General features: G+C 37.6%; 2 protein-coding genes across 2 annotated transcripts; one reads left to right on the top strand and one right to left on the bottom strand.

The window, feature by feature from the left end:
* Positions 1 to 1,868: 1,868 nt before the first annotated feature.
* On the top strand, positions 1,869 to 5,026 carry LOC104600092 (inositol-3-phosphate synthase). Its single transcript, XM_010262919.3, has 9 exons — positions 1,869 to 2,326; positions 2,488 to 2,556; positions 2,742 to 2,877; positions 2,991 to 3,238; positions 3,362 to 3,704; positions 3,807 to 3,983; positions 4,078 to 4,266; positions 4,358 to 4,420; positions 4,553 to 5,026. The coding sequence occupies exons 1-9, from the start codon at positions 2,139 to 2,141 to the stop codon at positions 4,670 to 4,672; spliced, it is 1,533 nt and encodes a 510-aa protein (XP_010261221.1). The 5' UTR covers positions 1,869 to 2,138; the 3' UTR covers positions 4,673 to 5,026.
* A 4,535-nt stretch (positions 5,027 to 9,561) lies between these two features.
* LOC104600093 (uncharacterized) lies at positions 9,562 to 12,903 on the bottom strand. Its single transcript, XM_010262920.3, has 4 exons — positions 12,435 to 12,903; positions 12,177 to 12,206; positions 11,571 to 11,726; positions 9,562 to 10,072 (listed from the first exon to the last, which is right to left on the bottom strand). Exons 1-4 carry the CDS (start codon positions 12,757 to 12,759, stop codon positions 9,774 to 9,776), a joined length of 810 nt encoding a protein of 269 aa, XP_010261222.1. The 5' UTR covers positions 12,760 to 12,903; the 3' UTR covers positions 9,562 to 9,773.
* Positions 12,904 to 22,692: the final 9,789 nt, after the last annotated feature.

Below are 22,692 nucleotides of genomic sequence, written 5' to 3'. Positions count from 1 at the left end.
TGTTCCCTTTTGATTCCATGCAATCCCATTTCCACAAAATAAATTTTCCTAATTTTTTGTAATTTCTAGAAATTAAATATTAGTGAAAAACCATTTCTATCAATACTTTTTGGCATGAAACCAGCTTATTTTGGTGCACAAATCTTTTTGCAGGTGTGAAAAAAGCAAACCCCATCCTCCAAAATTATTTTTTCATATCTTTTCCAATTTTTGGTAATTTTTAGTGATTAAAAATTAATAAAATTACAAAAAACCATTTGTAATTTATTAATACAGGCTCTTGTGCAAAGTTAAAAGTATATATATCAATTCGTATTGATCGATATGTATCATTTTGGGATTTTTTTGATATGCCTCTATAGTGAGTGTATTGAGGGTCTGACCGGTTCAAAGGATGGAGGAGACTTAAACCGGTTTCAAAAAAAAAAATAAAAAAAAAACAATATTGATTCACCTGATATGCCCCTACTGACATATTGATTATATCGATATTTTGAACCTTGCTCTCATGGAAAATTAATTGACCAATCGACTTTGAGTTTCCAGCTGGGGTTAAAAGCTTGGGATTACCACATCAACCGATTGAATTCATGATTAAAATAATTAAGGAACACAAACAATAGAAAAATAAAATTGCAAAATGATTAGTAAAACTTAATCACGAAAGATAAAAGTAAAGAAAAAGTAGAACTAAAAAAACCCAAGGCGTATAATGAACGATGGAGAAGGTGGTGGTGAGGTTTTTGAATGAAGAAGGTAACGCAATCCCTTGATTTATCAAGCCTGATCCAATCCATCCCAAATAAATTTATCAATAATATCCGAAAATTGGTAATCTGATTCCATATTTGATTCAATTAAAATTTGAATATGATTATATTATAATATTTATTGATTTTAATATATAAATTTTATATAATTATATTTAAAATAATATATATATATATATATTTAGTATATTATATTTATATTAATTTATTATATATAAAAATTAAAAAATAATTAACTTTTTATAATATTTTTATATCGTAAAATTTAAAACCGAATCAAATTAAATCTAAATTTATTAGAATTCAAATTCGAATCGGAAGTCTTTAAATCTAATTTGATTTTGAATCAAATTCAAATGTAAGATTTTAATAATCGAATCTAATTAGGAATTACAACCCTAATCCCAAACCTAAGTAATGACGTGAGAATACATCTATGATATTATAAACGTATGATATCTAAATAACTCGCCAATCAAAACTCGTTTGAACTTTGAATGTTCACTTAACTTAAACTAATCAACTTTTTAAGTGACTAAACATAATGAATTCAATTATTAATGACTTAATTGGATTCTTTAATTTTCTAAACGAATTTAAATATTAAAAAGGTGTCTATGTTTCCGGAATGCGAGACGCTTTAGGAGGGAAAGTAGGTGACGGATCCGTTCCTCACAAATGGGCGCGTCACAAACACATCTACCGTACATTGGGAACATCTCTCGTGAATATTCATTAATAAGTACGGAAAATAATTTCAATGCATGGTAGAATTTGCGTGTGAGGAGCAGATCCCGTCTCCGAAAATAGGGAGAGAAGGAAGAAAGGGTGATGGACCGGGTCGTGACTGTTACTCTGTTGGTCCTACCAGAAGTCTCAGTCATTCAATGAAGATTGAAGATGACGGCCTTAAAACTGTCGCCTTCCCTCCTTCCAGGACCTTCTTCCCTGAGTGGTCGGGGCTGTGGGGTCTTCATTGAGGAAATTTACAAGTGTCTCCATCAATTTCTAGCCACGCGTAACGCCAGGTTTATGCTCTCCACACAAGTCGCTATCGACTATGGCCTGTCACCTGTGGGTGGCCTGTACGAGCCCAAGGTTTTTGCACGGTCGACCCTAACTTTACAATTCAAGTGGAAAGGGAGGCCACTACCCATTCACTACTTGTCTTCACGTGGCGTCTCTACCGCTTATTTTTCCTTATAAATACGATGCTTTGCTTGCGGAATGAAGAATCACAGAGAGATATCGCGAGAGAAGAAGTGAAAAGGAAAGAACGGCTCTCCTTCTCTTCTTCCATTTCCATCTTCTGTGCCGCAGTTGATCTCGCTTTCTTACATTCTTTCTTTTGCTTCTCATTCCGTCAAGATGTTTATTGAGAGTTTCAAGGTTGAGAGCCCTAACGTTAAGTATACAGAGAATGAAATTCACTCTGTTTACAACTACGAGACCACCGAGCTTGTCCACGAGAACAGGAACGGTACCTATCAATGGGTCGTCAAGCCTAAGACCGTTCAATACGAGTTCAAGACTGACACCCACGTTCCTAAACTAGGGTTGGATTTCAATAACCTCCTCATTTCTGTTTTGATCTGTTTTTTTTTTCCATTCTTCGTTGTGAAATAATGAAGATCCATCATTTGGGTTTCTTCAAAAAATCTCTTTTTTTATTTTTTTTGTTTGTGTGTGTAACTTCTTGATGATGTTTAATTTGTAGAGTTATGCTTGTGGGTTGGGGAGGAAACAACGGCTCAACCCTTACCGGTGGTGTAATCGCGAATCGGGAGTGAGTTAATTTCTTCTTAGCTCTCTTTCCCCACTTTTTCTGTTTCTCTTTTATGATGAGATCTTGTGTTGAATAATGATAAATCATCTATCATTGGTTCTCTTATGGCAAATATTTATATTTTCCCCATCAGAATGCCATTTTCCTTAAATATGTGGATCATTGATTTCTTATTTCCCCTTCAGAGGAATCTCCTGGGCTACCAAGGATAAAGTACAGCAAGCCAACTATTTTGGTTCACTGACCCAGGCCTCAACCATCCGAGTCGGTTCTTTCAATGGGGAAGAAATTTACGCTCCTTTCAAGAGCTTGCTCCCAATGGTAATTAATTAATGGTGAAATGCATACATAAATACTTTCTGTTTTTTTTTTTAAGTAAAGGCCATTATATAATACAATACTTAATAAATACTTTATTAATTGTTGAGTTTCAGGTGAACCCAGATGAGATCGTGTTTGGGGGTTGGGACATTAGCGACATGAACTTGGCAGACGCCATGGCCAGGGCTAAGGTGTTGGACATCGACCTGCAAAAACAACTGAGGCCCTACATGGAGTCCATGGTCCCTCTTCCAGGGATATACGACCCTGATTTCATCGCAGCCAATCAGGGGGCCCGCGCTAACAACGTCATTAAAGGGACCAAGAAAGAGCAAATTGAACAAGTGAGGAAGGACATCAGGTTGGTTTGGTTTAAATTTTTGTTTTTAATAATAATATATAAAATGATGATGATCAGAAGGCAGAGAGATGTATGCATGCTGATGATATTGGAATTTGTAATATTGAATTGAATGGTGAATAGGGAATTCAAGGAGGTTAATAAGGTAGATAAGGTGGTGGTTCTGTGGACTGCTAACACGGAGAGATATAGTGATGTAATTGTGGGGCTAAACGACACCATGGAGAACCTCTTGTTTTCGTTGGAGAAGAACGAGGCAGAGATTTCTCCTTCCACCTTATATGCCATTGCTTGTGTGTTCGAAAACGTCCCCTTCATCAATGGAAGCCCTCAGAACACATTCGTCCCTGGGCTGATTGATCTGGCAATTAGGAGGAACTGTTTGATTGGTGGGGATGATTTCAAGAGTGGTCAGACCAAGATGAAATCCGTCTTGGTTGATTTCCTTGTTGGGGCTGGAATCAAGGTACGTAACGTACAGTAAAACCATTCAATTCCAACTCTAATCAATCTTCATTCAAATCTAGCTACCTTTAATTTTTAACGGCCGGACGTCGGGATGTTTCAGCCAACATCCATAGTGAGCTATAACCATTTGGGGAACAACGACGGCATGAATCTCTCAGCGCCACAGACATTCCGGTCAAAGGAGATATCGAAGAGCAACGTTGTGGACGACATGGTGTCCAGTAACGGTATCCTCTACCAGCCCGGAGAGCACCCTGACCATGTCATCGTCATCAAGGTATTCTACTAGCCTATAGAAGCGGCTCGGGCGTTGTATTTCCGCTCATGCATGCTCCGCCTTAACTAACTATTCTTTTTGGGTGCTGGTGCAGTACGTGCCATATGTGGGAGACAGCAAGAGGGCAATGGACGAGTACACGTCGGAGATATTCATGGGCGGGCGGAGCACAATCGTCCTGCACAACACCTGTGAGGATTCACTGTTGGCTGCTCCCATCATCTTAGACTTGGTCCTTTTGGCAGAGCTCAGCACAAGGATCCAACTCAAAGCTGAAGGAGAGGTTCGCCAGTTCGACTCTTCTTAATTATCATAATATTCGATCGTTTTATCAAAAAAACTGGATTGACAAAGGCTACTTTTCATTTTTCCAGGGCAAGTTTCACTCTTTCCACCCTGTGGCTACTATTCTCAGCTACCTCACCAAAGCCCCACTTGTAAGCAACCAACCATCATCCTGATCTCCTAATCTTTTTTCTTTTTTTTTTCAGTATATATATTTTGAATTAAGTTTAAACATTCAGCACTAGAGAGTTGATATAATTGCGTGGGTGTGAATTGACACACAGGTTCCACCAGGGACGCCCGTGGTGAACGCTCTGTCAAAGCAGAGGGCAATGCTTGAGAACATATTGAGGGCCTGTATCGGTCTGGCTCCTGAGAACAACATGATTTTGGAATACAAGTGAAGCAATTTAAATTCAATAAACTGTGGCTTCTTCATTTCTTTCTTTTTCGTCCCCGATTTTTTATTTAGAGGTTCTAAGGATTTAGATAGATTATGCGAGGTCTGTGTGAAAACTGAAAACTTTGGGAGTGGTCCTTGCCTGCCGGTCCATTTATATGTTTCTTTCTTTCTTCTTTAATTTCCAGCCACAAATCGGTATCACATGATGATGGCTTGGATTGTTGGGTGGGTGTTGATGTCATAGGGAAGGAGGGGGGAGGGCAACATTTAAGGACTTGTGCAGGTCTGTTGTAACGTTTTCACATGTAATTGGTGGCATTATGTAAAAGGAATATTCTAGTCTTTGCCTGCACTACTTCAATTCCATTACTTCGTTCTCATTAATTGTGAATCAACGTGACTCCTTCGCTTTTGGCTACACCGATGGACGCAAGTCCAATGTGAAATTAATGGGCCCGGCCCAGCCCCAATTTACATATTTTTAATCTGGCCTCGTATGCTTCGAGCCCGCCTGTATAATTTTACATAGGGTCATTTAAGTATAGAACCCCCCTTTAACATCCCAAATAGAGAAGACGGGCCTTTTGGGCCTCCGCTGTTAGATGGATCATACGGCGTACACATGTGGGTGGGCCTTCTAATAACAATTACTCTTAATAGATAGAAAGAGATTTTATTTGTCATTCCTATGGGGCATGCATCTCAAAACATCCCAAATCCAGAGGTCTACGAGTACAATTGCAGCGATTTTCCATAGCCTAACGACGTTTGTGTTCTCGCGAGGATCATTGTTTAATTGCTTCTAACATCTCAAGTAAAACCGTCTTTGTCCTTAAGAGCTTAGTTTGGAAGGAGTATAAATGCAAATATGTACAATTTTTAAAGATGCCAATTTTTATTACTGATTCACGTTATTTTAAGATATATTTTATGCACCATAAACTTTACCAACTTCCCAAAATACATACTCCGTTTAAGGGAGGTATGTAGTAGTTCATGTTTGGGTGCATCCTATTTCTAGAAAAAAGTACTTTTATAAATCGTAAATTTTAGGGACAAAAAAAGTACTTTTTTAAAAATATAAAAGGGACCTCTTTAATAGTTAATTTTGAGCTGAAGTGGACCTATTAATACTCTTTCCACCTCATTATGAAAAGTTCTGCCCAAATAAAACTCCAATACATGGTTTGATATAGGACCCATATATAGAATTGGATGCATATATAGCCAACCTAATGGATGTCTCCCATGTGGTAAATGAAGGATTCCCATCTGATAAGAACAAAATGGCTCAAATAACTCATTCGCATGACAAAAATAGCAAATAGGTGCGTTGGTGTAGGAAGTTTCCTTTTGGACCACAAATCCACAATAACAAAATTTTACCTCTTACAAGTGTAGGTGAGGTGGTCAGGCTTCGTGGGAGTGGTTTTCTTGAAGGATGAAGGAAGACCGTAGGCAGGAAATCAACTGGGAGATTAGGGCAAAGGGGAGTGGTGAGACAACTAAGTAGAATGAGTGGGGAATCTAATGATTGAGTGAATCAGTGATCAAATGAAATGTTATAAGGGGGATCCTCATTTATAAGGAGGGATCCCAAGGTCCCGAAAGAAAGGAATCAAAAGTGCTTGGTTCATATGAGGAAAGGAAATATTAGATTCGTTGTCGGTCATTAAGGGGAACTGCTAGGGTTTCGCCATGTGTCTAATGAGATCTCTCAATGACTGATTTTCCTTTCGTCTAAAGATTCTCATAACTCGACTCGCATGTGCTACTTCCTTTCATGACCTACTTAACCGACGTGGTGTTGGTGACATCATTGTTTGGCGGGCGCATCTTTACTAAGCCTACATGGTACCTTATCACATGCATCACTTAAGGTAGCATGTTTAACCGATATTTAACTCCAGTTCATAGCGACCCGCGGTTCTATAATGGCCTCGGGTTCATTGCAAGACCGTACACCTCTGAGAATCATTATAGAACCATGTGTATCCAAGGATTATCGCAGAACTACGCGCGTATAAAATTCATCACAGGTTTACATTAACTAAAATATGTCTTGACTCGTGTCGAGTACAAATTCATCACGAACGTGTGATAAGTCGTATGTTCATCGCAAACGTTTGAGGAGTTATAAGCTCATCGTAAGTAACTGATGAGTTATGGACTCATTGCAAGCATCCATATAGTATCACTTTGGTGTTTTCTGTACTTTGATGGACTAAGCGAGCACTATGTACCTACAACAAGAATACTTCCAAAAAGTAATTTTCCTTTTGGACCACAAATCCACCATAAAAGTGATTTTTGCTATTGTTGAGCAACAACGTAATTTCTGGTGTCTAAGGCCAATGGGTCCAATTTGTTGAGAGAAAGAAAATGTCAAAAGCTCCAAGAGTTAACCCAGGGGCGTAGACTCTGATGGTCAAATTAGCCGAGATTTGTGAGGGGTTGGACAAAGCATGAGAGGAAACTTAGAGCTTAAGTCCGTATGTTTACTTCAATGTGGGAGTTCCTTTTATAGATGGGGTTGCCTTAGAAGAGGGGCAATTGAGAACAGGTGGTGGCAATTGACAATGGTTGATGATGGATGACTAGGATGCATCTAACTGGTGCCACATGTCAAGATTTGCAAGTCAGCCAGATATCCTTACATCACTTGTCCCCCACTCTCGAGGTCGTAGTGACCGAGGACGGTTGGCAGGTTGTGTTGAGGAGGCCTTGGTTTTGGCTGAAAAGAGTATGGTAGATTCGTGTGGAGGTATTGGCCTCAGCTGCGGATCTCTTCTCAACAGTTGTGCGACAACTGCTCCTCCGTTCATCCTTTACATCAGTAAAAGGATCATTCCAAGCCAAGGGTGTGTGACCATGGCCCATACAGGTGTAGGCTACCTGTGTTGCATTGCTTGTGCCCCATATGGGCGATTACATCATCCACCGTAGGTTCGTACACAAGACGGGTGTGGAAGTCAACTGGTTGAGGTGGTGTATGAGACAACATGGGGGGAGGGGGGGTCCACTTCGGCGTGTCCTTGAGCCAGAGTCGATAGACAAACTGGCCCCGTCTCTTGACATCATTTTGTCTCCTGAAGTCGGTGCCATATGGAACCCGTCAGTTCGGACTGTTAGGTTGATCGATTCATGGCTGTTTGTTCAATTGAATCTAAACCGTACATTTTCCTTTGAATAAAGAGACTAGTTAAGCGAAACTTCACCATTTAGTGACACCTCGTCTTTCCACAACCAATTCCACCAATTCCTTATATTAGCGAAAGTGAGGAACAAAATCTTAGTATGGGTTGCTTGTGAATTGTGATCATGGTTGGTATAATTGAAGTGCTTCATTATATCATAAATCGAGACCCACATAGAGGAAAAAAGAATTAAAAAGGAAAAAAAAAAAAGAAAAGGTTGTATACTTTTGATAAACTATTCAATCTTTTAGAGGCAAACTCGCAGTATGGATTCCAATATAAAAGGACTAGGTAAGGAGAGCCTTTAACTCTCCTTAATGGGGATTGGAAGGTCTGAGAGTCATTTAGTCCACATTTTGATCTGAATGAGTGGGTGCGTTTATTCTGTATATATCCATTTTTATGGTGAAAAGCCAACCTACTCATGCTGAATTTCTGTATTAGTCATCTTTGCATCTGGACCCATTCAATTCTGGATCCCTATCTCCTATCGACCATCTTGCTGGGATCCATTATAAAGTTGTGGATCTTGATCTTCTTTAGACTCATTGATGTATCTGCCATTTTAGTTTGGCGGGATCCATTATCAAGTTGCGGATCTTGATCTTCTTTAGACTCCATTTTAGCGTGAGCTTTTTGCAGATGTTTTAAAAAATAAGGTGGTGTTTGGTGCATCTTTCCGATTCATCTTTTGATCTGTGGGAAGCTGAAAAGACTAAAAAAGGTCTTTTGTCATTTGGTGTCGCGTGGATCAAAAGAGCCAAAGATGAGCACAAGAAAATACCAAAAAAGCCAAAAAATGGGAAGTTTCAAATGAAGCTTTGATCTGCTGAAAATAACCTTCCCAACTGCTTTTAACAGCTCAGAAGACCACGATGCGAACCACACCCCAAAAACTCAGTGCATCTTCTTATCTATTGGGCTGTTGAGAGATCATCTGAGACAGCCCCTAAAGCTAAAGTCTCTTGGGCTCAGTGGAAAACAAAACTGCTTTAGGGAAGCTACCAGATAAACTTCAACACAAAAGCCGTTTATTTTGGAAGAAGGACATCTGATTTGGGCTTTCTGGAATTTTCATCAGGCATTGCTTATAGACCGTCCGGTCCGGGTGATGGGGTGAGGCCTATCTTGCAAAATCAAAAGTCATCACGGGAAAGCCCTTCCAAAGGGCCACTGATTAACTTCAACGTGTGGGCTCTATTTTACAAACAAATAATTATTACTATAGCAAAAGACTATTAGAGTTAAACAAGAAGCTATGATTGTCCAAACACATATTGATCCTTGACTTTTCCATGATTTTCACGCATAGGGATTAGGGAGGCATCTTTGATGCCTCTTTCCACACATATGATAGGTATACAAAACCGGATTCAGTCCTAGTAAAGTTGTCCTCACACTGTGTTCACAACCCTGTGCAGTCGTGCAGGGAGTATATCTCCCTATTTGTATGTTTTTATTAATGGGGAGATAGTCTCGATGCACAGTTGCAAGTGACTGTGAACATGGTGTGAGAACGGTTTTGTGAGGATTGAATCAGGTATACTAACTATTAAAAAGAGATTTGCCATGTGGAAAAAAAGTTGATTAGGAGAACAATGTAGAGCCATTTTCATCTGCCACTTGATTTTTACATGTATTAGTTAGCCATAAGCAGGTTCAAGAATCAATGGTTAGTCTTTATAACAAAAAAAAAAGAAAAGAAAAAAATTATTTAGTTAATTTGTCTATACAATATTAAAATAAATTAGAAAGAAGAAAGAATGCCAGGTCATTCTAAGACGAGTAGAGATAATACAACACAATAAGAACTCTAACAGAAAGAAATCATCAAAATAATAATCCCTCAGTATACTGGCAAACAGTATACTTTTAAGGGAAAATACTAATAGCCGATAAAGAAGTTCATGAAGCAACAGCTAGACCAACAAAAAGAGCCATTAATGGAAGCAGAAACGAGGAAGCACCAAACTGCCCGGAATCTGAAGATGAAGAGTCGGAGAGAGAGCTCACAGGTGTAGGAGCTGGAGTGAGGGGGGAGCTCACTGATGACCCAGGTAGATAACTCAACGGAGACTCACTTGTGGGTGCAGGAACTGGAGATTCACTTGTATAGATCATAGGTGTAGGAGCTGGAGACATTGGTGCTGCCGGAGCTGGAGATGAAGCTCTATGAGAAGGAAACGAAGACTTGGGCGTGTAAGCTGCAACCAAACAACAAATAGAACATAAAACTCTTTTTGTTATGAGTCACAGAATGTTCATTTATTTTTCTTTAATTTTTGAAACATCACAAGTTCCTATTGAAAGATGAATAAACGAATTGACTCAATATAATTAGCAAACTGTAGTCGTAGTGATCAAATATTCAAATGCAGATGCAGTGGGTATAGTAATGAAATTTCCATCAGAAGTCAAATTTGGTTCTCCTTCATCTACAAGTATTAGATTAATGCAAGTGCTAAGTGGAGAATTGAATTCTGATACTTCTTTTTATTTAAATAAGCAGCGTGATCTTCTTTGTTACATATTTGGACTAAATAATATCCCGAGGTTGATTCTCCTGCCAAAAGCATTTTTAACGCATTATTTTTTTAATTAATTAGTAGGACCGTGCTAATTAAAAATTTAAGGTTACTCGGATTAATCGAAGTGACCCATCATAGTTAGATAATAAATCTCTCTCTCTCCCCTATGCATGACTAAAAAATTGGACTGGAATGTCGCAAGTTTCCTAGGCATTTGGATCCGTCACATGAACTCACATGGGCACCGTATCACACTAGAAGAATCCTCTTTATTCACTATTCTATTGAAGCTTTTGTTTACATGACACACATCACCCCTTTTATGGTTTGTCAAGAAGCGTGATGATGGCTATATGCCTATACAACTCTAGGCTGTGTTTGGTTTGAAGGGAAAAGTAGGAAAAGTCAAGGAAATGTAGAAAAACCTTTTACAAACCTTGAATAGGCTTCCCTATGTTTTCCTTCCTTTCCCTACCCTTTCCTTCAAAGCAAACATAGCCTTAGTGAATGATGATCGCAGTCTTACTTGGAATTGGGGTAGGTAAAACTGGACAAGGACCAATCAGATGTCCAAAACGCAAGGGCCCAAGTCGATCTCTCTTTTGGTTTCTTTTTTGTTTTCCCGTTCTTCTTTTGGTAGACATCTCTTTTCTTTTTCTTCTCCTAACTATCGTGATTGCTACTTCCGTCTCTGGCATGATAACCAGGCAAATGAGAAAATAACCCCACCGTAGACAAGTAGACAACCAATTCAACTTTATTGAAAGAAACATTCTCTCTTCCGGTGGCCAGTGCGTTGCCCTGTATCGTTTCACCCAGATTGTTTGCAAACTATGCCTTCCCAGATGTAATTTCAACTGGGTTGACACATTTCTAAACAGAATTCAATGAGCTCACCAAAGAATAGTCATATCGTTTAAAACAAAAGATATATCACTCATATAAACTAACAACTGTGATCTCAAAGCATGTTCCCAGAACAGATGACTGGATGTATAAGAAACAAAAACAAAAGTAAGGGAACCAAAAAAGAATGTGAATTCATGGATCCAGTTCTAAACCAAGTATAGACTCTAATACTAATAGCAAAACCAACCGACCCCAGACATTCAGAAATAGGCAATCAGTAGGCCAAGAAAAAGAGCCATAAAAGAAATCGGGACCGCGGAGGCACCAGATTGTCCTGGAGCTGAGGCACCCGGATTGGAGGCCTGAGGTGATGTGGCAGGGGTCTCAGTGACTGGTAATGAAGATGATGGAGACGGCGACGATGGAGATGGCGCTGCTTTCGGTGATTTTGGAGATGGTGATGGAGTCTTTGGCGAGTTCGCTGCAACACATTCCAAACAAATTATAATTACAAAAGCTTCTGTTTGTGATTTGTGATTTGTGATTTGTGATTCGTGAATGGTGAATACAGAGATAATTAAGCAGTAAGTCAATTCAAGGCAGAGGAAGATGGGTTTAAGTTCTATCAATAAAACACTTTTAAGTTCCAATAACAAATAAAATAAATAATATTTTGAACAAGAATAGAAAAACAGAAGAAAGAGAACTATCACAATGCAAAAAATCTTACTATTACAACTAGTTCGATATTCCCATCAGATTAGATTAAATATTCTCTAAATTTTCTATTTTAAATTAAAGGGAAACATTCTTGGGCTTTTTTATGCTTCACATACCAGAATACCAACATTGAAGAGTCCCATTTTATAATAATAAATAAATAAAAAATAAACCTCGCTCAATGTAATAAACAATCAGAATCAAAACATACCAGGAGCAGGGCTAGGAGCACCACCGGGCACTGCAAGACAAGAGAAAAGAAACCATAATCAATCATGAAAACCCAAATCCAGAAAAAAACAATTAGTACTACCAATACTAATCAGATTTTACCCAGATCAACAGAACAAAAAAAAAATAGTAATAGTAATAAATAATGGAAAAGAAAAACAGAAGGAAAAAAGAGGCAAAACTAAGAAAAAACAGATCTAAAAGACAAAATAGGTAGGGGTTAGATCATATGACTTACGGCCACAATTGCTGATAGGAGTAGAGACCCCACATGCAGCAGGAAGCTCCACGGCTTTGGTCTGATTGAGAGTAACACCAAACTGGGCACTGTTCTTGAAGGCTTCACAAAGACATTCTGGGTTGGTCTTCAAGACCGTCTTCAGTCCACTGCAACACGACCCCTGCGGCTTAGAGATCGTGCTCCCATTACTCACATACGACAAACAATCGGCCAAGTTGAAGATGACAGTAGAACAGTCGGCCGACGGCGGAGACGCGCAGTTGACAAATCCAATGGCAGCCGAGACCGCCAAAACAAAAAGGACAACGGACACCTTCACCATCTTTACACAAACAGAGAGAGAGAGCAATTAAGCCAAGAAGAAGACGAATACGCTGTTTGGAGTTGGAGAGGCGTTGGGAGAGAAGTTGAAGAATGAAGTAGAAAACCAAGAGTTGGTTTTGGGAGTGGTCTTGGTAAATAAATAGAGATGACAGTGGACAAAATATATATATTAATAAAAGGTAAAAAATAAAAATAAATTAGAAAAAGAAAAAGGAAATTAAAATATGGCTCCAAGCACGAGGGCCCGGCATACTCTAATTACTTTTGCATTACCACACGATAGTGTACACGTGTCCATCCTGATGGTCGTCCATCTCGTCCATCCTTCAGACCTCCAGTGATAGGAGTGAGTCATGAGAAGGTAAATTAAATTAAAAGGGGTTTTTACAGAAAGCAACACTAATCCCTAGTAAAAAATAAAAGGAAAGAAAGAAAACCCAAATTGTAAAAATTAACTCTATCTTGTAGTGCTTCCTATTTGTCATCAATCTTAGCCTTCCGACTATTAGACTACAGATTTGGTTTATTTATTTTCTTAATTGCTTTCTTTTTTATAGAATGGATAATTTCTATTATTTGGATTAATTAAATTCGGAATGCTTAACGTTGTAGCGTTGGACTCGGATTGACTACTTGTTAGGGATTTTTGGGATTAGATAAAAGATTTGGCAAATTGAAAAGCTTGTGCTATTAGTTTTTAGGGTTTCTATTGTAGGTGAAGTCATGTTGCCCCCCCAACTCCAAGAGTTTTAAAACCCCTAAACCTTTCCCTGTATTGGTGTATAGTGTTTCCAACTTTCCATGTTTTATTACTGATAACAATATGATACGTTTAATGCGGAACGTGAGTTCACATTTGCTGGATTGGGCTTCACTCCAAAATTTTCTTTTCGAAAACACTGGCGTGTTATTCGCAATTTCATTGGGATGCATGCCATGGAGCAGATTTCATCAGTTTTGGCCCATCCCATGCTTCATGTTTCAGTGTTTCTACACCCATCTATTGACATGGGCTTAATGGTCATCATATATATTGATGGACCCCATGTGGACTGTTCACACATAACACACGGGCTTTCTATTTTATGATATTGAAGTCCGAAAGCTGAGATGTCATAGCACGGGCATTTGTGTAGGACCCTATGATAACAAGGAAACAACAAAGAAGGAAGCTCATTCCGTCCCTTTTCCAAAAACTAGCTTAAGTCCTATACATAAAACAGCTATCAAATTCGATTAATCCTTCCTCAAATTTTACAGCCTCACAGGTTCACTCATTTTGATTGGTTTTGTTGAAATAAACTAATCGACTTTTGGTGATTATTAATTGTGAAACAAATATATATATATATATAAGGAAGGAAAGCGAGTTATTTGTTTTTGGTACCATTAATATGCGTTTTATGATTTATTCCTAGTATCTCAAGTGTAAACTTTAACTTTCCTTTATTTCAATTTAATTTAATGCCTGGCATCCATACATCAAGATTGATTAATTTTAATTGGTTCTTAGAATACTGGTTATGAGAAGACTACTTTTGCAACAATTGGACCCTTCTTTTGTAAAGCCACATGATTCTGTAATTCTAACAAGATATCAGCCCCTCCATGTGAAGATTATGAGACAGAGATAGAGATTTGAGACTTATTAAGAGTGGAATTAATCTGCAAAGGGAAGAGAGCGCAGAGTTGAAGTTATTAATGTTAAAAATATTACTTGGGATGAAAATGGTACTCAAAAGCTATAGAACAAACATTCTGAAAATACAGCTACTGAGCTAGCGATGGCAATGGGACCTTAAGCTATCATGTGCTTCCCTAGGCTGCCACATATCCCCTCTCTCCCCTACTTCCTACTCCTGACTCGACAAGAGAGAGAGAGAGAGAGACTTCCTTTTTCTCTTAATTCTTTTTTTTTTTTCGCTTTAGTAAGAAAAAGTCTGGGCCTCTCCCCAACAAGCTATAACTATGCTACTTCTTTTCATAGTCGGACATCATGGATCATGATAACAAGCAGAGCTGTAAAGTATAAACGAGTTGAACTAATTCACACACTGTCCGTGTGCTCTGGGCCTCTGGCTTTTGAGTCACCAGCCGAAGCTTCAAGTCTTGAACCTCAATTCCGTTAAAAATCTTGAGTTTATAGGACAAACAACAACTTGCTAAAACTCTTCTCCTTAGGTTGGGCCCTGCCCTTGCCTATGCCTAGGCCCAATTAGTGGTTCGTGACGTGACAACAAGGCAAAAGTGAGTGAGCAGTGAGCAGTGGGCATTCCTTCCTTGGATAATGTCATAACTAATAAGAATCAAATTAAGGTCAATTTGAGAAGATCATTATTCAAAAGAAAAGTTTGTTATTGGTTGTAAGCGGTATAATGTTAGGGAGTTGAAATATTGAAAGCTGATCCCCCACCTCTAGATCTCTGCTGAGAGCAAAGTCTGGTTAAAGGAGGTCCCATTCCAACCCCCAATACTCCAATCATGGTTGCACAACTGGGTTATTCTCCCCAAACAATTGATTATTTTGTTGAACCAAATCCAAATGGACTAAATGGATCATGCTCATTGTTCCCTTCTAGAACTAATGCAGTTGGTAGCTTTTTCTGCCACCTCCCTCTTTTTTTTTCTTTTAAAGGGGGGTGGCCTGTGGGCACCTACCATACCCCAATAACCAACAACAAAAGGAATGAAAAAACTATAAATAAACAGCAAGTTTGATGCTTTGATTCTTAATTCGTGGACAGAGAAGCTTATTCATTACCAAGGAATACGATGGATATCTTGAGTTGGTCCCATTCATGAAAAATTGAAAACTTTCCCTCTCTCAACCTTTCGGTGATATATTAATTAAACCTAGGCAACTCCAATTAATTATTGTTGTATGTATGTAAAAGATGAATATCAAAAAAGGAAGAAGTCAGAGTTGATAGGAGTATATGTGTCCTTAACGCCTTCTCACGATTCACCTGTGATCGTGGAGCTCATTTTATTAATTAGTGGTAGCCAAGGCCTAAGGCAAGCAATCTGGTGTAGCTGCTCCAACAATATCAATATTCTGGCCCAGACTAAAAAGGTGCAACACTAACACAGTAACACCTACCTAACCCTAAAAGTTGTCATCTGTGCCTTTGGTCCTTACAATTTCTCTTTGGGCTTTGGCCCTTTCTACTTGCATTAATCCACAACTGTATTACTTACTCTTTGCTATCCATAGCCTCCCATGAATCACGCATGCATGCATGTTGCAGGTAGGGTGTTAATGGACTGATTTTGGGTTGGACCCCGTCCCAATCAAAATCAATTTGGATGAATAGGGCGAACCAGTGTGACATAATGAATTAGACAGTTCAGACTTCAATGGCCCAAAGCAAGGTTCAAAGTATCGACATGTATTGGTTGATGCGTATCGTATCGGAAGCACCCTGATATGCCTTTATAAAGGGTGTATGGGGGTTTTGACCAGTTCAGGGGGTGGAGGAGCCTTAAATTGGCCCCCCTGAACCAGTGTTGAAAAAAAATAAATGAAAAGTAAAAAAAAAAGGACCAATATTGCCCAATATGCCTCTACCAACATATCAGGCATATCGATATTTAGAACCTTGGTCCAAAGTATTAACCTAATCGATCTAGGGCTGCAAGTCAGGCTGAGTTAGGTTGGGTTGAGGCCAACCCTAAGTTCTAAATCCCCGACCAACCCAAACCTTAACCCTAACTAAATTCCTTCAACCCTAACCCAACCCAACCCAATTTCAGGTTGGGTTGGGCCCAACCCAACTTTCTTCCCATCCCTTAAAGAATTTCTCGATTTTAGATCTTAACTCAACTTTCACTATATATATTAATCTTATGTTTCATTAGTATTTGTTTGTTGACATTATTTTTGTTCGTTTGGTACAAAGTTCAGAAAAACAAGTTTAAGAAATGATTATATTTTATTATGAGTTATGACTTACAATAGATCTTTCTTGGGCGACAAACAACATAGATGAAGAATAAAATTTTCAAAAAACATAAAATAATGTTATTAAGGTTTTAGTCTTTTTGATTAAGATTAAGTGAAGTGATTATCTTAAAAGAAATACATGATACTATGTGATGGGGGCTATACAATATCATGCATCTAAACAAATCAATGTATGTTATATATTACATGTAACATATATTTATGTATGACATGTACTATAGCGTCGGGTTGTCTAAGGGGTCAACCCTAACCCAACCCGAAGTAAAGTCGGGTTCATGAATTTCAACCCTAACTCTAACCCGAATATCAACCCAACCCAACTTTTTTTGGGTTGGGTTCGGGCCAACTGGCCCAAGTTGCAGCCTTAACTCTATTCGTAATGGTTTATATTGGATGGGATCAAACTGAACCAACATTCGGTCCATTGGTAGAAGATAAGATACAGGTATCAATGGACCAGGTTTGAATTGGAACAAATTTCAATTAAAACTAATTTGAATAAATTGGACAGTCCAGACATTGAATTGGACTGGTCCAAAGTATTCATTGGATTGGATTGGACCTATTCCTTGTAATGAACTCATATTGGACCAGATCAAATTGAACTAAATCCAGTGGAATTGACACCCCAACTTGCAGGGCACTTCGAACTACCTGGTTGCATCAACCCAATTTTTCAGATCCTTGGACCGGACCGGGTGATCGACCTATTATTACCTTTCATGGCATGGCATCGGTAGGGGTTTGGTTACCCCACTCAAGTCACAGACTTGACTCTTTGGTGCCTTTACAGTATGCATCTTCAGGAAGATGCAAGATAGTTTTCATGAGGTAGTGATTGAGGTCTGTGGGCTCTGAAATTCGCGAGGGTGTCAAAGGATAATGGAGAAGACAAACTCGAACAGCTCTTATTCTATGATAGTGGCGGAAGAATATAATGTCCTCTTTTCTGATAGGGTCTCTTTTATATAGTTAGTCTGGGAGCTGGGAGGGGTCTTTTCCAAAAATCTTTTCTTGATTTGGAAGATCTTTCCTTTTAATTATTAAGTAACTCATTAGATGGTTATACCAGCTGAGAATATTTTGAACAAATCGTATCTCTAGATGGCTAATTACATTTTAATTTGGACCTTTTCATGCTTGGAATTCAAAATCGGGTTGGTATTAAACTCACACTTTAATCACCTTACTCCAACCTAAACAATTCAACTTTCAGAGCTTACTAACGAGCTACTATTTTCATATTTTGAATGCTCTAATATCTGGCCTAACCTGAACCCTAATTAATTTACCAAAACAAGGGAAAAAATACTGAACGCAATATAAAGCTAATGAGTTGAGTTCGGGTTGAAGTTTTTGGGTTGCGATGTGTTAGGATCAAACATTTCACCTCCACATGTGGGTTTTTATGGTCCAAATTATTTATTGGGTTGGATTGGACCTGATCCATTCATAATGGATTTACATTGGATTGATCAGATTGAACCAATATCCAGTTCGTTGATAGAAGACAAGAACACAGGTGTCAATGTATCATGTTTGAGTTTGAACCAATCTAAATTAAAACCAATATGAACATATTGGGCGGTCCAGAGATTGAATAAGACTGGTCCAATTGAGTATTCATTGGATTAGTTTGGACCTGGTCCATCTGTAATGGACTCATATTGGACTGGATTGGATTAGACCAATCTGATCCAATTGACACCCCCTCTAGGGTCTATGCCCGCTCCATTATTGAATCGGATTGGATTGAACTATATATGGTCCAATTGACACCTCCTCTATGGTCTATGCCTAGTCAAAAGCTGGGTTGGGCTGTGGCCCATCCAAATATAGGGCTAGCACAGACCTAATCCAGTCTTGGGCGACTTCAGTGTAGGACTTGCTCTGGCATAAGCAATCACACTGCTTAGGCATCAATGCAGCTCAACCTGTTCAGAGAAGTGTTCTGTTACACGTTGAAGGAGTTAGAAGAATAGGGGTAAACTGAAAAGGATTTGGGTGGCAATAGTATAAAATAATTTAAATGCACAGAATGCCAAAACAATATTCGTACATGTAGCTTAATCTCCGTATAGTTGGGACAAGGGTTAGATGATGATGGTAAAGAAGAATTATAAGATGGGTTTATTAATGATCTATCAAACTCTTCATTAATGTAATAACAATTTAATGCGTCTCGTAATGGATTTTTAGTAGATTGGAACCTCAAACATTGTTTGATGTATTATTAGTAAAATTATTGTATGGTATCTACATGTTCAAATTCCTGGTATTGTTGATTATAATTTATCTCTTTTCTAAACTATTAAATTATGCATTTCTTATGTGTTTATATATTTTGTTCATAGTTATTTCGACCTTAGGTTAGTGCTATTGATGTATGTATGAGATATATTAGAGTTTCTCCAACTTATCTAAGTATATCCATGTCCTTCCACCATATCTATGTGTATCCAAAACAAATTGTGATATGTATTTAAATTCAACCTTACCGATACAATATGCCAATATTTTGTACTTTGAACCTCACTCAAACACAAGGGCTCTAATTAGATCAATGCATTGGGAAAAGGACAATACATATATACTCCTATTTTCTTTTTTCTATTTTGTTATTTACTCAGTTGTTTTGATGAAAATGCTTATGGTTGATGGAAACCTTTTTTTATTTATTTTTTCTAATCTATGGCCATTTGATAACAGTTGAAGGGATGAACTGAATGATATGTTAGTTTCTCGTGGATGGGTAGTAACCAATGTTCAGAAAATTGGACCGGGCATTGACCTAGAAAAGGGAGAGGTTCACGGGTCAGAAGGTTAAATTGGGGTCCAATCGGAGTTCGAACTGTGATGATGCATGTATACATGTATGTATATATATACACATATACATATATGTATGCATTTATGTATGTATATGTGTGTATATAATTTATATATAATATATAATATATTATAAATTATATATTAGATTATAATATATTCAAAATATATAATTATATGCCCAATTATATTAATTATATGAATATATTCAAAACATATAATTGCATTCTTCTATAACATATATTTTTTATTTTAGTTTTATTTTTTATATTAAAAATTAAGATTTAAAGCAAAAAAAAAGTGTTTTTAGCAAAAATAGTGGGACAAGGCGCCTTTTGCACATTAGGAACATGTAGATCTTGAAAAATTACCCAAAATAAATAAAAAAAAAAGATCACCCTAATCGAACATCCAAGCACAAAGTTATGACCTCTAGAAATTTATATTTATGTGCTAAAAAAAATTCCAAAAACCGGTTGGTTTTTAAAATTGGGACTGAGTCACCGGTTATCTGGTTCAACCATTTGAGTCACCAATTTTGACCGGCTTTTTACACATTACAATTTTGGGGGTATGACTACCTGTCACAAGGCTCGGTCATGGTTCAACCGGCCCAACCAACCAATTCGGTTTTTCAGAACACTGGTAGTAACTATGCATGAGAATTCAGAAATTCATCTACAAAACCTAATCACAAGGGTGCAGATTCAACTTCCACCGTTGACAGCATTTTCTGACCTTGTAGGTGTCGGCTTCTATAATCTCTCGGAAGGGGGCTCTGTATTTTGTCACACCAGTGACAAAACACATGGAACCACAATGAAAAGAAAAATGATTGTGGGTCCAATGTATTTTGTTATAGGCGTGGAGAACTATCAATGGTTCCTTATAGTGTTTAATCAATCGTTTCTCCTTTTTTTTAAGTCAGGCAACGGTAGAGTGTATTGGTATGTATCGTTACTTTTTTTTTAGGTTTTATTTATTTATTTATTTTTCTGAAACTAGTTCTGAGGGTCGGTAATTAGTTTAAAGCCCGACTACACTCTGAACTAGTGTCTGATCCGATACAATCGCAAGAAGGATGTATCAGAAAGTCATCAACACAATACATATCGATACTTTGAACCTTAAAATCAAGTTATGAACTTGAAGTTAAATACGTAACTTTTACATAACCAAGGCCATTTTATCATCGATGCCTACACCTATGACTGTGTATGACTGTGTATGGTGGGCAAAGGAAATTGGCCTTCTGCAAAGAAGCTGAGGAAAAGACATGGATTGTCATAGAAAATCCATGGTGCCCATTTCATGATGTCATAAGGGGCACTTCTATTGCCATAAATGATGGAGAAAGGATTCTAGTTTGTGACTTTGGTGATCAACCTCCACAAGACAATGGTGTCGCCCTCCAAAGATGATGGGTTTCGACAAGAATTATCTGGTCTACTCATCATCGGTGGAGTGATGGAAGGTGGCAGGTACTTGTAATCGCGTATTACGAGGGTTCCGACGAAGTGCTTCATAAGACATTTCGGTTCAATGTTTACATGTTGGATTTTACCGGGTTGAAGTGGATTGGGGTGCGGAACCTGGGTGATCATATGTTGTTTTTGGGTCACAATACCTTACTGTCTCTAAGTTCATTTGATTTTCCAAGATAGAGAGAGAACTGTAACTACTTGGCAGATGATAATTTTGAGTTCCCCGAGGAAGGTTCGTATTATGCCATTTGTTTTCAGTATTGTATTCAGATGTTTGTTCCCGTTTGGGTTATACTAATTAAGTTCTTGATAATAATTATTGTGAAGCAGTTTCATAAGCAAAATTTTAGTCCTTGTTTGGTGGTATTTCGTATTTTATACTTTTAAGAGTATTAAAGCATAAAATACATGGTAGCCCCGTTTAGATAGATTTCTATAAAATACTTTCATACTTTTGAAAGTACAAAAGTGCGAAAAACACAATATAACTTTAATATTATATACTTTATACTTTTTGCTTTCACTTTTTAAAGTACAAAATACACGGCCACCCCATTTGGATAGATTTTTATAAAGTACTTTCATACTTTTGAAAGTACAAAAGTGCAAAAAACAAAATATGACAATTGTATTATATACTTTATGCTTTTTGCTTTCATACTTTTTAAAGCATGAAAAGCCCCAAAAGCACAAAATCGGCTTTTTATACTTCGTGCTTTTGGTGAAATAGTGCTTTGTTGACCACCATTCGATAAAACTCTTGACCCTACCCTTGCTCACCATTGCTAGAATTGGATTGCCACCACCGGTCTTAGACCACAAAACCACTTGAAGCTGTCACCGGAAGTACAAACGAACATTCTTTTGCCAAATAGAAAATGGTACTTCTATTTTGGAAAGCATATTTTTCAAAATTTTTTTACTCAAACAATTTTCAAAACAAAAATGCCAAGGTAAAAGTATTTTATGTACTTTATACTTTGGTATTTTTAAAGTACAAAAGTAGAAGGTGTTGTTTGGATAGACTTCTACTTTTGTACTTTTTAAAAAATTGAAGTATAAAGTACATAAAATACTTTTTACTTTGGTATGTTTGCTTTGAAAACCGTTTGGGTAAAAAATTTTGAAAGGTATGTTTTCCAAAACAGAAGTACCATTTTCTTTTTGGCAAAAGCATGCTCATTTGTACTTCCAATGACAGTTTCAAGTGATTTTGTGGTCTAAGACCGGTGATGGCAATCTAGTTCTAGCAATGATGATCAAGGGTAGGGTCAAAAGTTTTATCGAAGGGTGGTCACACACGACCACCTATTTGCATGAAAACGAAAGCACAATTTCGTCAAAAGCATGAAGTATAAAAAGCTAACTTCGTGCTTTTGGGGTTTTTCATAATTTTAAAAGTATGAAAGCAAAAAGTATAAAGTACATGATACAAATGCCATATTGTGTTTGTCATACTTTATACTTTAAAAAATATGAAAGCATTTTATAAAAGTCAAATCTATCCAAAAGTATAAAAGTAAATGTTGATACTTTTACTTTGAAAACTATTTCAATGAAAATTTTCAAAGCAAAAGCAAATATTAGTGTTTGGATACAACAAAATGTTGTGTATATGCCACATGGTACACATGTGTCAACAACATGTGAATGC

Source organism: Nelumbo nucifera, chromosome 5, assembly GCF_055504915.1.
Source record: "Nelumbo nucifera cultivar China Antique chromosome 5, China Antique-T2T, whole genome shotgun sequence".
In the NCBI taxonomy this organism is placed as follows: Eukaryota; Viridiplantae; Streptophyta; class Magnoliopsida; order Proteales; family Nelumbonaceae; genus Nelumbo; species Nelumbo nucifera.
Note: the sequence above shows the minus strand (reverse complement) of the source record. Positions and strands in the feature narration are given on the sequence as shown.

Bases quoted from the DNA above. Each gene is read 5' to 3' on its own strand.
- LOC104600092 (XM_010262919.3), top strand. From the start codon at position 2,139: ATGTTTATTGAGAGTTTCAAGGTTGAGAGCCCTAACGTTAAGTATACA. The intron at 2,557-2,741 runs GTGAGTTAATTT...TTTCCCCTTCAG, and splicing joins GGTGTAATCGCGAATCGGGA to AGGAATCTCCTGGGCTACCA. The intron at 4,421-4,552 runs GTAAGCAACCAA...ATTGACACACAG, and splicing joins ACCTCACCAAAGCCCCACTT to GTTCCACCAGGGACGCCCGT.
- LOC104600093 (XM_010262920.3), bottom strand. From the start codon at position 12,759: ATGGTGAAGGTGTCCGTTGTCCTTTTTGTTTTGGCGGTCTCGGCTGCC. The intron at 12,207-12,434 runs GTAAGTCATATG...CTTGTCTTGCAG, and splicing joins TCCTATCAGCAATTGTGGCC to TGCCCGGTGGTGCTCCTAGC. The intron at 11,727-12,176 runs GTATGTTTTGAT...AATGTGTTGCAG, and splicing joins TGCTCCTAGCCCTGCTCCTG to CGAACTCGCCAAAGACTCCA.